Raw genomic sequence first — 16,779 nt, forward strand, 5'->3', positions numbered from 1 at the left:
GCGGGCAGAGCCGCCCCCTCCCGCCCGCCAGGGTCGCGCCCCGCCCCGCGGCGTGAGGAGCCGGGGCTGCCTCTGCCGCGCCCGCACCGCCTCGGCAGCGCCGCTCCCGCTGCTCTCGCCGCCAGCCCCGAGGAGGCGCCGCCGCTCCCGCCCGCGCCCACACAGTAAGTGCCGCCGCTCCGCGCTGGGCAGCCCCCTCCCCTGCGCGCCGGGGGAAGGAGCGGGGGGCGGCAGCAGCTGCTCCGCCGCAGGGTGGGCCCGCGCCAGCGGAGTCTCCGCGTCCGGGCGGGCTGGGGCCTGGCAGCCCGGTGGCGCTCCGGGAGCCTCCCCGCCGAGGGGGCGGCTGTGGGGGCCTGGCTGCCTGGCGGCCGCGGGTGGTGTGTCCCGGGCCGGCGCTGGAGAGCGGAGCTGGGCTTCCAGCGGCGCCACGGAGTTACTCCGCTTTCAGCGTGGGTCCGAAATGCGGTGGCCCGGACGGAACTGCGGGACCCCCCGCGGGGCCGGGGTGCGTCGCTGCCACCTCCTGCCCCGGCGGCTCCCGGCGCTGCGGAGCCCGAGCACCGCCTCGGAGCGGCTCTCCAGGTGGGAGCTGCTCAAAACACTCGTTGAGAGTTTCGTCACGCAAAAAATGTATTTGGGTGAAAGCTGTGCGTGGGTTTCTGTGCAAGGAACCCTAACTGCTTGTCTTCCCGATGTCGCTCTTGCGGGGCAGCTTTCTGCTTTTTTTCAGCAATATTTAGGCTTTCTCCAGAAGGGAGCCGTCCTGCTCGTCAGGGTGTGCTTGAGCACGCTCGGAACAGATCCGTAGCTCTTGGAGCAGAGGCAGCAGGCGTGGTAACGCGGCTGGATTCTGCATAGTGCTGGTGGAAGACAAACTTTTCTGAGATATGAGAGTTTGTTTCTCAAATACTGGTACCAAAATTCTGCTAGTAAAACTAGTTTCTATCTTAATTACATACGGCTAATTAAGTGAGAGACATATCACGGTTCAGTGTGGGATTTACCTTCAGAAGCCTGGATGGTCAGGACTTCCCATGCTGGAGGTCTCTGTGTCCCTAGAGGTGTATGTTCACAATCTTGAGCACACATATGCACCCATAAAGCAAAATGCAGTCCAAATGGTGCTTCGCTCTGCACATGTCTTGTTTCAGTTATGCTCCTTTGCACGTTATTTCACGTAACTGACTAGTGAAACTACTCACGTTACAAACTGCCTGGTCGAAACTTCTCCGGGCAGTCGGATTCACCAGATGAGGAGCTGTCGGCTGCACCCACTGGCTGGGTTAACTGCTGCCAGCTCTGCTTGTCTCTTGCCAGCTCTGAAAAGGAAATTTTCTTTGGAAGAGCACTGTTAGCGTAGCCGAGCGCTTGCAGCCCTTGGGAGAGCACGCTGGCCTTTTGGCTGCCACAGACCACAGGTCTGGTCTGAAAAGCATTGCTGGTCTGAACCTCATCGCCTGCGGGCATCGCTGTGCGATCCAGAGTCACTGTTCCTCATCAGCAGACCCAGGGCGGGTGTTGCAGCGGCAGCACAGGCTGTGCCGTATCTGGAAAGGCGCCGCGCCTAGACGGGTCCTGATGGTGCACACCCTTCCTGTTCCCATGGTGGGAAGCACGATACATTAGATGTATGCTGTTTAAAAACACAGTGAAAAGCCACTGACACTGCATATTGCTTATAACTCTTCAATTTAATGGCTTTGGTGGAAATCTGTATTTCTTTGTGGCAGAAGTTTCTCATTGTTATTTCTGCTTTCAGTGATTAGCATTTTACTAAACTTTTAAGATTGTGCAAGTCTGAGCTATTATAACTTGAAATTAGACTGAATGCATTCCCTTCCTCATCATGATACTTACATTGTTGCTATGTGTTAGTGCAAAAATGGGTTAACTGCTGCCAGCTCTGCTTGTCTCTTGCCAGCTCTGAATAGGAAATTTTCTTTCGAAGAGCACTGTTAGCGTAGCCGAGCGCTTGCAGCCCTTGGGAGAGCACGCTGGCCTTTTGGCTGCCACAGATGTGTTTGCTGCCCTCAAGGTTTTAACTTAATTAAGCAAGCATATGATGCATGTACTGCATGTTACATGAACAGGATACATTTTTACCTTGTTTGCATTTAAAAGATGGTAATGAGGAGGGGGGAGAACCTCCTCAAGGGAATCACCTACTCAGGCATTAGGAGGTGTTCACATGTTCCTTGCTGCTTCATCCCATAAGTCTGTTTTCTAAGTGGTGGGAATCATCTGCTGTCTGTCAAATAAACCATGTGAAAGTTGGCTCTAAACAGGAATTGGTAGGAAAAGAAATCCAGAGAGAAAGAGTTTTGCAGTGGGAGGAGGCCCGAGCCTTTTATTTGGAAAACAAAATTTGGTGAACTTGGAACATGCTTAGAACCAGGAAGAAGGAACTAAAATGTTTTGGTACATTTACATAGTTCTTTTTTTTTTTTTTTTTTTTTATCTGGAAGGGAAATTCACATGGAATATTATAAAAATAAATGTCGAGGTGCAGATACTTGCAGGGGCACAAAACACTGGAGCTTGAAATGGAAGTCGCTAGCTGTTCGCCCTGACAACAGGAAGCTGCTCATTTCCGTTAAATAGTAACTAGCCTAATCTGACTAAACCTAGATTTCAGTGTACTTTGTAGGTTAATTTGCCTATTTTGAGTTTTCTTTAGATATTTTCTGCTACGCAAAGAATAATAATTGTTGCTTCAAATGGCTGAGGAAATAATCAAATGGTTGAGAAATCTCAGCCTTGGTCAGCTTCTTATTTCACTATGTCAAGACGAGTCCTCTAAGTGTTGGACAGTAAAATGCCTAATAATCCTTAAAGCAGATAATGTGTCCCTACAGGTTATTTTTATATGAATAACAAAGTATGGTATGTCAACAGTAGCTGATCTGAGAGAAGTTACATGTTCATGACGAATTTTGTGTCAGGTTGCAGATGGTCTCTCTTTATTTTACCTCTTAATATGGGTTTTGACCTAGCATTTTTTGTTTGTTTTAAATTTTATTAATTCCTATATATGAAACAGTGAAAAGATAAAAAGGGGAAAAAAAGTTACCAAGTGATATTCATCATGACCTTAACATTGGATATATCCATGTAAATTACCTGCTTAATCTAAATGGTTGGTAGTGTGTTTTCCATAGTTTTTACTGTATTGACTACCTTCTAGCAGCTTTGTCTACTGTCTGGGTAGATTTGGTTTATAGCTTCTTACACCAATGAGATATAATACAAGACATTTGGATTGTATTTTGTTTACTTTGTGGGGGTTTTTTCCTTTCTCTGCTTCCCTTCCCTCTCTTCCCTCCTTTTCCTCTCTTTTTTCCTTCCTCTCTTTTTTCCTTTCTCTCTCTTCCTCTTGTTCTTTTGTTTTGTTTTGTTTTTCCCTTTATAGGTGCACTTCTTTCAGTTCCTTTTATTTCCCACCTTCAGGTAGATCAAACTTCTTTCATCTTCCTCCCACTGACAAATTCCATATGCTTTGTTTAAGTTAGGTTTTGTGGATCAGAGGAACAAAACACAATTTAACTGAAAATTAAATATATGGCAAGAAGTTGCTCACAGGAAAAGTACACCTTGTATACAGTATATCTTGAACAAGCATCAAGACGTTGCAGTGACACGTATCTCAATTTAACAAATTCTAGTACTCTTGTCTGTTGTTTGGAGTATCGATACACAGCATGTGATGCTCTAGGAGCTGATGATTTAATGACAAAGTAACTCAGGGACTTTTTAGAGTTGGTTTGGAGTTTTTTACTGTCTCAATGCTCACAGCCATGAGCAGCCATGTTGTGTATTTGATCTGTAATAGAAATGTTTGCAACATATTTTGACTCTGATGTAGTGGAAAATCTAGCCTTCTTTATTTGAGACTGGGTTTGTTATCAAAGAAAGTGAGTATGGCTTGAAATTAGTTACGGGTTGTATTTTTTCCTTTGCCTCCAGTATTTCAGATCACAAGACCCAGAATAAACACTATGTGTGGTCAAGTAGACGTCAAGATGGCTTTTTGTCAGTTAGTCAAGCAAGCAAGAAGTTTCAGTTGGCATTTTTACACTCTTTCTTGAGCAATGCTTTGCTCAAAACAGAATTTCCCTTTTTTAACTTAAAGATAGACTGACCTCAACCTGTTAGCTCTGTGCCGAGAGGCTGAGGTATGTATAATTTGCAGAGCAGTAGCACATGCCCATTTCATTAGCATCTCTAACAATCTCAAAGAAAAGTACAGAATACAGAATTTAAATCAGAAGCTGATAATCTTGTGCTCCACGTGCCGTTTTCTGAACTGATCACTGATGCTCTCACCTGGAGACAAAACATTACTTCTTTTTCTTTATTTTACTGTGATGGTTCCTAGCATCTCTGCAGCAGCCTTGAATTTAATAAGGCAGGTGTGTGTGATAGAGTATCAGACCAAATACATACCCTTTAAATGATGCAAGTTACAAGTATTCCTCAATTTCAATTTTGTTTCTGTTTAGTAATCCAGATGATGAAAAGTAAGAGTCTCAGCTCTTGAGCAAACCTTACAGAGACTTCAGAGGTGTTACATGCCTCTTAGATGATAAGACCATTAGTTGTCATTGGTAAATTAATAGGATGTATGTCTGGGATTAAGTCCAGAAGATATCAGTACTAAAATCTGTATTTCTTTCAATGCTTTCTCATTAACTAAAAGCATATCTCCTAAGAGGTAAATTTTAGTATTAAAGTGTTAAATATGTCTGGCTTAATCCAAGATCTCATTTTTCCGGCAGAAACAGGGTTAGGTATTTTTAAATATCTAGTTTTGAAGTCCAATTTGTACTATCAGATCAATGAAACTAGACAGATATAAACCCAGCATTTTCTTCCAATTTATGTGAAGAATACAGTAGTGCTATCCTATGGAAATTGGGTTGAGTGCAGTTGTTGCTAACAGTAGTAGTTTGGTTACATGTCTGACCATGAGTGATAGTTGTTAAATGCTCTGGAGAAGGTGTGTGTGAGCAAAGGGCTGAGCTCTTTACAGCTGCACCAGATTATGTGGCCCGTTTCATGTCTGTGTCTGGAGGCACCAGAATACAAAATGAACTGGTGGAAATAATGTCTGGCTTATGAATTTGATATTTATTAGCTGGATCAATAGCCACATCTCTATTGTGTGGTGTTAAGTCTTCCTCAATGAATGGCTCAATTTTTGCTTTAGTATCACAGTTTAATGGGAGCATGTCTGAATGCTGTGTCCTTGCTAAGGAGCTGTTCTGGGGAGCAATTCAGGAAATGGAAGGGCAACGCATGCTGTTTTAAACAAAAGTGACTGGTGTTGAATAGTTGAAGATTTTATGTGCTTACTTTCTTTTAATGTTTTCATCAGATATTTAAAATCTAACTTGCTGCTAATAAAATATTTTATAGAAACAATGTGTTTTTTCTTGTTTGGTGTTTTGTCTTTAAAAGTTAGTAGGGCTCAAATATATCCAGGATTGACTGTCCTAAGTAGCTGAACTGAAGAAAAATCTGTAACTGTAGCCCATGGTATTCCTCTGTGTAGCAAATATGTGTAAAAGGAAAGAATATATTAAACTGCGAGGTACTGAGAAGTGGGGAAAATAAGCACTAAACTGAGAATGCGTACGTGCACATGGTTATCTTCAAACAGGTTTGTCTCTTGAGCTTTGAAGCTGAATATCTAATTTGTGAAGGAAATAAAAAACCTCTAGTTATCAGTAACTGATTTTTCAAGCCCTCTGTCCTTTCCAGCATCTGTACAACACACAGATTAAGGTCAGAAAACTGTCTGTGTTGAAAAGCACTTTAACTAATAAAGTAATAAGTGATCCAGTAAGGCAAAGACAGTCTTTCATCTGTTATGGAAAAAAAGTGTTTAAAAAGGAGACAGTAATTTTATATGAAGACATGCTAAGTGGAGTTTATCAAACCAAATGCTGCCACGTTTCAGTGGTTGATTGGAAAACACGCTGCCTGTAACAACCCTGATTCTCTGGGAAAATGAATTTTCCTTTAGTTTCTAGCTGAAGTTGTTTTGGACTCAATGCCCATACAGCAGTGTCAACCACTTCCACTTTGATGGGTAGTACTGAATTATCAAAGGTAAGTTCACATTAATGCAGAATATTATACTTGCCTGAATAACTTGCTTTAGCTACACATGCAGCTGAAGTTCTGGAAGCTAATCTGGAAATCCTTAAAAAGAGGTGTTAAAAAGTAGGTTTAAAGTGATGAAGAGTGTTCTCTGTCAGCAGTCTGTTGGTTTGGTGTGCTAGCTATCACTCCAGCCATAAATATATTGCTGCTGTGACTCAGTCCTAAAAGAAACGAAATCTTCACTTCCTGCTGTTGCCAGTTCTGCAGAAATCTAAGACATAGCGAAGTTGTTGGTGTCACTGTAATACTGATGACAGGAGCAGGGAGCAAATCATCTGTACTTTATTCTTTTCAACATGGGCATTGAAAATGTCTACCTTCATATTGGAGGTGGCCACTAAAATAGAAGGTTTGTCTGGGCTCATAAATCTTCCACTGTGCTATTCTGATTTCAAAACTTGTGTTATGCAGCAGATAATTTTTATCCATAAATGGCCCACTGTGTTGGAGAGGCCTTATCCTATCCCCACCAGACATAAATACTGAAATGCTCCTGAAATATGATTCAACTTTTTTGTTACAGTGTCTGAAGTAAATAACTGCCTCTTGACTTACTGGAAACATTCTAGTGTTATTTTTAGACAAATAGTTATGAAGGGGTTTTGGGTGCTGCCTTGCTTTGAGTAATGAAGAGGAAGTTGCTGCTGTGTTAATTACTATTAAGAAAGCATTACAGTTTAAAATGAAGCAGCCAGTTTTTAGAGCTCTCTCTGCTGTACTGTGATTTACTAATATGAAATATGCAGCAAAATTTTACCTCCATCTCTCCCCAAACACTTTGTAGATTTTTGGATTACTTAGTGTGGTTTCAGAATGTTGTAGAGAGGTACCAGTCGTTACTGGAATGTACCTTTGACTTTCTGACTCAGCTGCTGCAGAAGGTGCTCTCCAAGTGGTGAGTATGTGCAGGCATAAAATGCCTAGAATAAAGGTATAGTTAAATATCCTGTAATTAAGCCCTGATTATTGAGCCAAGTTAGAGTAGGCATAATTAGATACACATTTATTTATGATATCCTTACACTTTTTTTTTGGTAGAGGAGTATTTGTTTTGTATATTTGCTTAGGCTACTTTCTTTAGCGTATTAAAGTAATTTTCAAGTACTGTGGATGAACCTTTGCCCAGCTTCAGCTCATCCCACATTTTTTCTCCTCAATCAGGAGCATAAATGATGTATTTTGTCTGCTGGACTTCAGCTGAACTTTTTATTTTGTGCTTCTTTGTACAGTGAAGCAAAACTGAACAAAGATTGTTCAACAAATATATTGTGTTTTGATTTTTTTTTCTAATTCCAGCTCATCTTTGTGTTTTATAGTCAATAAATGTTGATATCAAGATATTACCTAATCCTACTGTGTGTGGCACTGTCTTTGTGACTACTAACTGCAGATCTGTTTTATTTAAAAATAAATCCGTTTTCAAGGATATCTTTCCAACCTGCTTAGAGCTTCATGCTCCTTGATATATTTTAATTGTTGAGTTTATATAGAAGAAAATAATTTGCTACCTTTGGGTCTTTAACTTGCAGTGTTTGGGGTTCCAGACATAAACGCTGTCTCTCAAGTAGTCTAGACTTGGGCTTATTTATGGTATTGCAAACACTTTAAGATGTTTTATCTTTTTGGTATGATTGGAATGATTTTGTAAACATCTGGGGGGGGGTGTCAAGTGGCCTGTGGAGCTTAATTATGCTTTTCATGAGATTAAGAAGTAGAAGCCTTTTGGATAAGATACGGGGAAGAGAAGAAAAATGTAAATAGAGGGAAGATCAAGGGAGAAAAAGCTGAGTTCATTTTAGGGGCTTTGCAGTTTGCTTAGCTGTCCAAAACTTTTTAAGTCAAGTTAGAAGAGGCAGTTGATAACCTTTATCTTTAGTTGTTTAGTTATGGCTATTATTACAGTGAAATATGGAATAATACATCTCAAGGGCTTTTTTGTATCTGTGCTATTCTTGAAAGTTTTCTGTAACAAAAATCAGCGCAGCACTTTTGTGTAACAATATCAAGAAGCTGTGTTGTTTTATTTTAATGTTAACCTTGTGGTGCAAACTGACTCTCTTGAATTTGAGCTGAAGGACATATTTGCATTGGTGGGCTAACACATCTAATATTTCATATTTCCCCCCTCCCTTACTTTTCTTAGAAGTTAATATAAGCAATTATATAAAATATGTGAAGTTCGTGTGTAGGGATATCTTCTGCTGAAGTCTTAAATGGATTCAAGATGATCGTAGCAAAGTTTTTTTGGACACCTTCCTGTGGTTTCCCAGATTTTCAGAAAAATTTAAACACACAGAGGGGGAAACTAATGGCTTTTTTCTGTATTCTTTTCTTTTATTGCTAAGTAATATTTAGTATCAAAAATAATGTGGCTAAATAATAGAATGCTTTAGTCTCCTGTCAGATAAAATAATGAAATAATACAATACAGATCTGTTACTGCAAACAGTGTAATGAGAATCTTCATACTTTTTTTTTAGTTGCCAGCCTTTTTTTTTTCCCCAGTAGCTGACAACATATTGATAGATGGAATTATTTCTCCTTTGAAGATGTCATTCTAGAAATGGTTTAAATGATACTTCTGTATTTCCACAAATTTCGCATCAAGGTCTTATTTGCTACTTTATGTGAATTCAATTGATTCTTTCCAGGCACATTCACTTAATTTATTATCAGTTAAAATGTTCATTGTAGTACTTCGGTGTACTAGATTAGCATCATGTTATTGAAAAAGAGCTCTGCAAATTGAGTTTTGCAAAACTTATTTAAAGTTACATTTAGCATTAAATAATAGCTAAAATTGGATTAATCTTCAAATTGTAGAGAAATCTGTGTAATCCACACTATGAATTTGTGTTGTATTGTGAAACACCATGCTGGTTGGTGATGCAGAAAGTGTGCTGACTGCAACAGAATGCTTTTGTGCAGCTTTGCTAGCAGTATTTCCTGTACAAGTGTTATATGCAGGAGGATGCTTTAAAGTCACTTGAAATGTGAGCTTTGTTGTTAATACCAGGAAGATTAGTAGGGAATAAGTGAGGAGGAGTCCTGAATGTGAAGTCAGTGATGGGCAATAAAATACTGTGTTCATTTTTCTTTATTCCTGTAAGGTGTTCAAATACAATCTCAGATGATAGGCAGTTCATACATTTCTGCCGCTTCAGATACTAAGCTGGCTAGGAGAGAGTACTGGAAGTCTGGATTATTACAAGAAGAGCTATCTTTTGAAAGCGTGTTCTAGGTGACTTCAGAAGATGGAGAGCACAGGATGTGGTCCTTAGTATTAACTACAGTTTGTGCAGTGCTGTCTGCCTGATCTCACATCCCTAAAAACTGGTTGTTTGCCCATGGTTTCCATTAAGCTTTGTGTAAGTTATTTTTAGTTACCTGTAGTTTTTAGAAGGTTCTCACTACTTCAGCATACTCATTTTTAATGACTTGCTTTAAAATTTAAGACATTTGAAAAAATAAACCCCATATTTGTGTATAGGTTCTGCTTTACAAGAAGTATCGAGTTCTATGTATCAAGCCAGGTAATTGGTTTTAGTGATCATAGAACATGAAAACCTTTTCAGACCTTTTGGGTCCAGCTGATGAGGAGTCAGCAATTGAAACCTATAAAACCTGCAAGGGCCTAAAACCAGTGTATGTGCTGCTCTTATGTACACAGGAAACCATGTCACAAAACCAACCCTATTTTCTGATCAAGTACGAGAGATTGTATGTAGGTGACTGTTTGGGGAAGGAGAGTGTGTTGCTACTGTGAACTTTGAAATTTAGTGATAGGAAAGCAGACCTCCATACTAGCCAAGTTTAAATTAAGCATGCACCATTTAACAAGCTATTAGTTTTACATGTGAGAAAAACAGCACAGGAGTCCACAGCTAAAAAATGCCATTGGGACCAATTTCACCTTTATTTGCCTTACAACCACAGTGTTTAGAAAGTGAATAGTTGTAGCACAAGCCTGAAAGTTGTTGTTCTGTGTCTTGATGGCAGTAAATACATTGATGGAGAAAAATGGCAGTTAACAGGCAAAGTGATAATTAAATAATTAGCTAGGAGGACTAAATTCACAATTTGATCCAATACTGGGATAGGGATAAAAAGAAGTCTTGAGGAGCTTAAATGAACTTCTTGACACCAAAAAAAGACTGAAAATAGACCTTCATGTACATTCAAGGTTTTTTTTTTTTTCCCTTAATGCGAAGAGCTCAGTAACACTGTAACAATGTAATGTGAAGGTAACCAAAAACGTTTGACTACAGTGCCAGGCAGAAAAGAGGTCATTCCCAAAGCCTCCTCATGCTACAGAGTGGTTTAGATATTCAGTTTGACAGTCTGAAACTATCTGACAGTGCATTTTTTTCTGTGCTCAGTCAACTAAGGGCTTGCTATGTGAAAGTGGTACAATCAGTGAACTAAAGTTTTCCTAGATATTACTTCTGGTTTGGGTGGATATGAGTTGAAAACAGTTCAGGGAGTTTCATTGCAGTACAAATGTGTTGAAGATACATTGGCTGTAGAGCACACGTGTGCCTCAAGAAAACAGGCATACCCCATCTGTAGCATTAATTGAACCTCATGACTGGGACACGACTCTGTGTGAGGGTCAGTAGCCATGTGGGGCCTTTGACATGTGGAGCAGAAGCACCTGATGTGCTGAGACTGCTGTGAGGAGCCCACAACATTGAGAGGTGGCCTGCACGGGGGCAGGTGCACCATGTACAGTGCCTTGCAAAGCTGTCACACGTCATGAGATTGTGGTTATCTATCCAGAGCAACCATCTGTAGCCTTCCAGTATCAGACAGGGGTATTTGTGTCTCCTGTATTCAGGAGCGTAACCAAGTACAAATTTGAGGTTATGCTGCACAGTTGAGGGAAATGAACATTTTCACTGGGGCTGCTATACGGACGGCATGAAGAGTGGTGACCATTGCTTAATTTCATCCACTCAGGTAAATTCAACTGAAGTTCCCTCAAGGGCAACGCTACTGTGCCTGACTAATTTGGAGGCAGTTTGTTCAGATGCTTAGTGTAGCTGCAGGGTAACCCTGAAAATAGTATGCCTTAAGCTTGTTTATACCTTCAACAAGACCGTATTGTAATGATGATTTTCAAGCTATGGAGTGAGTGCTGCTTGCTCAAAGCTATGTGACCTGCTAACAGAAACCTTTCGTAGTCAGAGCTGGGGAAATCCTGTACTCTGAACAACGCCCATCCCAATCTCAACCTCTTTTGTTGAAAGCAAGTAGTAGGAAAACAATAACTTTCTCCAAAATTAAACATACAAAGATCTGTTAGACCCTGCTAGAGTTTTCATTTAAAAAGGAAATTGTGACATTGTCCACTCTATTCTCCACATATGTCCACAGAGCATTTTTGACCTCTTGTTCCAGTCACCAGTGCTGGTCACCTCAGTTTGGCATTGCAGTCCTTTGTGAGCAGCTGAAGATCAGATCACCTAAACAGATCTACCTGAGAAACAAATAGCTCTCAAACAACAGTTTAATGGTATTTCCCTGGCATGTACATCTGTCTCTATGTCTGTTCAAATAGCATGGTGGTCAAGTAACTAGCTGTCAGAACTTGACATAGCGAAGTTGTATCTAAGTATAGCTGATTCGAGAGCTGCAGCATCCGTTTTGTCTGGTAACAGTTTTAGGAGATGTACTGGTGAATGCACCCACGTAGAAGATGAGGGAGACATATGGTGGGAGATGGCAGAGGATTGTGGGGTACATCTGAGCATGATGGGCTCCCACAGCTCCCATTACTGCTGACTTCTGGGATTCCTGGTGTGTGCTGAGCCTGCAGCAGAGCATAGCACCAGATTATCACATCCCAAAAATCTGAAAATTTCAGCTGAATACAGTAAGGATTGAAATAGGAAATCACTGTACAAATATGATTATTGTGCAGCAGTTATTCCATAATACTTAATGTGTGGCAGCTTATAGAAAAACTAACTCTTGTTTTGGATTTGAATTTTGAGATGAAGCTTTCAATGCAGGATTGTTTTGAGAGAATAAAAGTCAAGTGCTTCAAAAACATGACTTTTTTTTTTTTCCTTTAAAAATACTTCAGAGTGTGGTATTTATGCATAATTTAATTTTTAGCTGTAAACAGGCATTGACAGAGTAGTTCTGATAGTTAAAATGGGAATCCCAAGGCTATTCACAAATCCCTGTAGTTTAGGAAAAAAGTTAAAACAATGATCTTTTGGCAGCCCATCTTAACAACCAAAAGAAAATGGAAAGATAAATTAATGAAGTTATTCCGACAAAAGCTAGTGAAATAACAAGATGAAATTCAGAAACTGTGGAAAGACTTCAGGCCTGTTCCCTTAATACTCCCTTTTTTTTGTTTGCTTGTTTTTAAGTGCTCTAAAGGAAGTATAATAATTTTATACCTATCTATTCTTGTAATACCTTTGGCACTATACATGTGCATGTATATGTGCATGCAAATGTTTAGTCTGACTTGCAAGTTTTACAGTTCCTCTTGTTTGTGTAATCCTTCCATAGAGGACTCATACTAAATTCTTCTTTCCTGTGCTTTTCTTCTCCAGAAAACACCTGGAGATATTTGAATAGTGTAAGATGAAAGCAGCCCAAGATGACCCAGTAAGAAATAATCATCACAAGAGGAAAACGGGTTCCTCTTTGAGTACATAAAATATTTTCTTGACAGTAGAGGTGTGTAAGTGAATTAACTATTCCTGGTGGCAACAGAGCTGGTTGTTTGATCCAGGGTAAATGTTTACAGATGTTGAAGTGTTGGCTGTTTCGAACAAATCTAAACCAAGCTGGAAGAGTCTGGTGGAAGAAAGCATTATCTGGGAAAATTTAAGTTTCTTTTATTTAACATGACTGGAAGAGTTCAGACTTTTCTTTTTGGTTAAAACTTCCATATTACCAAATAGATGTATTTGATTTCTATTGTGTTCTGCAATCATTCAGATGAGGAGTTTTCAGTAAGTGGTAATTTTGATCTTGAGTATAATTTGACGTAGTTTTCTTACATAACACACATCTATTTTTATGCACAGTTTAACAGGTAACTGCTAGGTAATCGATACAAAGCTAAACATTGTTATAAGCAGGGAAGTTTCTCAGACACTTGGTTTTGATGCTTGTTTATTGAATTGATTAATTAAATTAAATTAAGTGCTTCAAAATTTATCTTTCTCCCTATGATACACATCTATTCTCTTGATTTTTTGGAGAGTGCCAAATCCTCTGAATTTCTTTGTAACAGCTGTGTATAGTTACACATGCACCAAGTAAGTGTAGTGTGTCTGAACAGTGTTCTTTGCTGCATTAATAAGATACAGAAATTACTGTGATTAAAGCTTTTCAATGCTTGGGACCACAAGGTAAATTGCTTCTCAAAACCTTTATTTTTTCTTCCTGTTCTCTTAATGTATCACAATAGGACTGAAGAATGTTGCTCAAGGTATTCAGACTCTGCATTGACATTCTTAACTCTTTGAATATTTTTTAATCAAAACATAAACTTTGAATTTTCTTGACAAAATGATTAGTATAGCAATAGTCACAGCATACTGTCATTCTTTTTCTTCCTAGACGGTGTCCTCCCAATTTTATCAGAATCATAGAACCACGGTTTGGATTGGAAGGGACCTTCAAAGTTCAGCTAGATCCAACACTCTGCCATGGGCCAGGACATCTTACACTAGACTAGGTTGCTTTCATAGCCGCATCCAGCCTGGCCTTGAACATTTGCAGGCATCATGAGGCATCCACCACTTCTCTGGTCAGCCTGTTCCAATGTCTCACCACCCTCATTATTAAAACATTTCTTCCTTATATCTAATCTAAAATTACCCTCTTTTAGTTTAAAACTCTTGCCCCTTGTCCTGTCACTATGGGCTATGGTAAAAAGTCTCTCTCCATCTTTGTTATAAGCCCTATTTAAGTATTGAAAGACTGCAAAAAGGTCTCCTCAGAGCTTTCTCTTTTCTCAACTGAACAACCCCAGCTCTCTCAGCCTGTCCTCATGGCAGAGGTGTTCCAGCCCTCCGATCGTTTCTGTGGCATCCTCTGGCCCCTCTTCAGCAGGTCTATGTCTTTCCTATACTGGGGGCTCCAGAGCTGGGTGAAGAACTCCAGGTGGGGTCTCACCAGAGCAGAGCAGAGGGGCAGAATCACCTCCCTTGACCTGCTGGCCGTGTTCCTTTTGATGCAGCACAGGATATGGTTGGCTTTCCGGGCTGTGAGCGCCCGCTGCTGGCACGCATCCAATGTTTCATCAACTGTTTCATCATCCAAGTCCTTCTCTTTTATCCTACTGTAGTTTTGGTGGGAATTCCCTTAATCGTATTTAGTAGTCTTAGGTGTTCTTATTTAGTATTTAGAAACCCAAATACCATTTTTGCTTATGTCTAATACTTGTAAGTACAGAATGTTAACTTTAAATTGTTCATTTTCAGGGACAGTGTTAAGCGACACATTATAGGTGGTTTATTTATTCAGGAGCTGAAAATACACAGGAACTGTCTGTTTAAGCTGTTTTCATAGCTACTGTATCATAAGAAAGAAGGTACAAAACATCTTAAGTTTTCTAGTTTTCCCTGTTTTTCTTTTAGATTCCTTGTTATGTATATGAATATATTTATGTTTCCCACCTCAGTCCTTAACCTGTGCAGCTAAAGTGTTACAGGTAGGCAATAGCTGATTCCAAAAAGAAAGGCCCTGTAATGAAAGTCACAAGTTATTCTGCTTGAAAACCTGCCAGTCTGTATTATTTTCAGGGAAAGTAGACTTAGTTTTGTGAAAAGCAATGCACAGCCTTAATCCTCCAGAAAGGAAAAGCAAGGTGAGAACAGTGAAAGTGGTCATTTAACTGTGACAGGTGACACCCTCGATGGCTTTTACAGCACTGAGACATATTCAGAATTTTCAAGGAAGTTTTGATTATATTTATGATATTCTCCTTTTTAAAATGATGTACCTGCATATGGAAGAGAGTCCCATTTCCAAAAGGAGACCTTCCTAGCTAATGCAAAAGAAGATGCAGGTTGCATAAGGCTTGATTCATATAACATTTAGCTACAAAACTTCCAGATCCTGTTGTTACTGTATGGGTTTTGACTTGTGGTATCATGTATGTGTTTAAGAATTTCATATTTTCTTGTGAAAAATTTTCAGATCTATGTAGCTTCTGGAAGCTTCAAATAGAAGACTGTATTCTATTGAGATAATTTAGAAGAAAGAAACAATTCTGTACACAGTACCACATAGAATTGTTTTTTAAAATTTATATACACAAACTGCATTTTTTCATTGGTTCTGTCTATTTTTATATGTATTACTTATTTTGGTGGCTTTTTTCCTATGATACCCGTTCACATGTAAAGCAGAGCTTGACTGCAGAAATGCAGGCAGTGATTCCTGGTGTTTGACATTCACAGGTTCCACTTTATAGAAGGTGCTGCTTCAGGGAATGTGCCTCTCCTGTCTTGCAAGAACACCTTTTTTGTTTGTCAGCCATGGGAAGTGAGCACTTTCAGCCCTTTTATGCTTGCTTGGGTAGCATATGTAGATTGGCAACCTGTTTTTCAGAAGAAGAATTATGGAAATTTGTAACCCTGCAGACAAGTTATTTGCGTAGCCTGGAATGAAATTCTAACAGTAACTCAGAGTAGCAATTAAAGCATCTCCTTGTGTTAACTACAACGTCTGGCAGAGGGTAGCTGTGAGGAAGTGTACTTTGTCAAAAGCTATGTAATAAAGAAATTTTACAGAGTGTCCTTCAGGTAATGTCAGTTTTGGTTTTGAATGCATTGAGCTTTGCTAACATTACCTGGTGGTAAAAATGACTAGTTAGAGCACATTCCAGGAAGTGCAGCTGTTTGTCCTCTTGCAAAATAATGAATGTATTTGTTGAGGACACTATGCAAGGAGATGAATCCCCTAGTGACTAATACTATTTTCTTTACTGTAGAGCTTGAAGTCAGGAATCTGAAGTGTTAAGAAGCTGCTTCAGCCAATGCATATTTAAACCAGCACAAGTTTTCCCAGTCATAGACTGAACTGTCCTGCTGCAGTCATCTGCCACTTTCACTCAGATTCTTCTCTTTCATTGTTTTTCAAATAGAAACTTCAAAAAATCGCTTCTCAAGCTTCTTTCCTTAAAGAAGAAACTAAATTTAAAATATTTGAAGCCTGTTAAAATAACTTTTGACATGACAGAAATAGAAGAGTGTCTATGACTTTATTAAATGTGGATAATTTTTTTTCTTTAGTAGGAGGATACATTTAAATAAATTTTATATTTAAAAGTGATATTCATAATATGAAGTAAATCAGAATCAAACTAATGATGGGCAATTTTGTTAGTGCCAGTGGCTGTGCCATTTTTAAAAACAATGTTATGTCTGTGGACATAAGTGTCATTGCTGTTCTTCCAGTAGTATTGAATACTGTCTAATTCAATTCATAGAGAAAATTTTCTAGTGTTTTATCACTAATTACCTTGCAATGCATGCTAAATATTTTTTTGCTACTGTTTGTGCTGTTAAGTTCGAATCAGGTGACACCTGATAGAATTTTTGCCTTGATTATTACGGCATCCTCTCATTCTTTTTT

General features: G+C 39.5%; 1 protein-coding gene across 1 annotated transcript in view; it reads left to right on the forward strand.

Moving 5' to 3' along the window:
• Positions 1–61: 61 nt before the first annotated feature.
• The window catches only part of TNFAIP8 (TNF alpha induced protein 8), a 61,498-nt gene continuing 44,780 nt past the window's right edge, over positions 62–16,779 (forward strand). The window contains exon 1 of the mRNA XM_065861676.2: positions 62–164. Within this exon, the coding sequence (XP_065717748.1) occupies position 164 (1 nt within the window). The 5' untranslated portion in view covers positions 62–163. The remainder of the gene's footprint in view (positions 165–16,779) is intronic.

This window comes from Patagioenas fasciata, chromosome Z (assembly GCF_037038585.1).
Source record: "Patagioenas fasciata isolate bPatFas1 chromosome Z, bPatFas1.hap1, whole genome shotgun sequence".
Lineage (NCBI taxonomy): Eukaryota > Metazoa > Chordata > Aves > Columbiformes > Columbidae > Patagioenas > Patagioenas fasciata.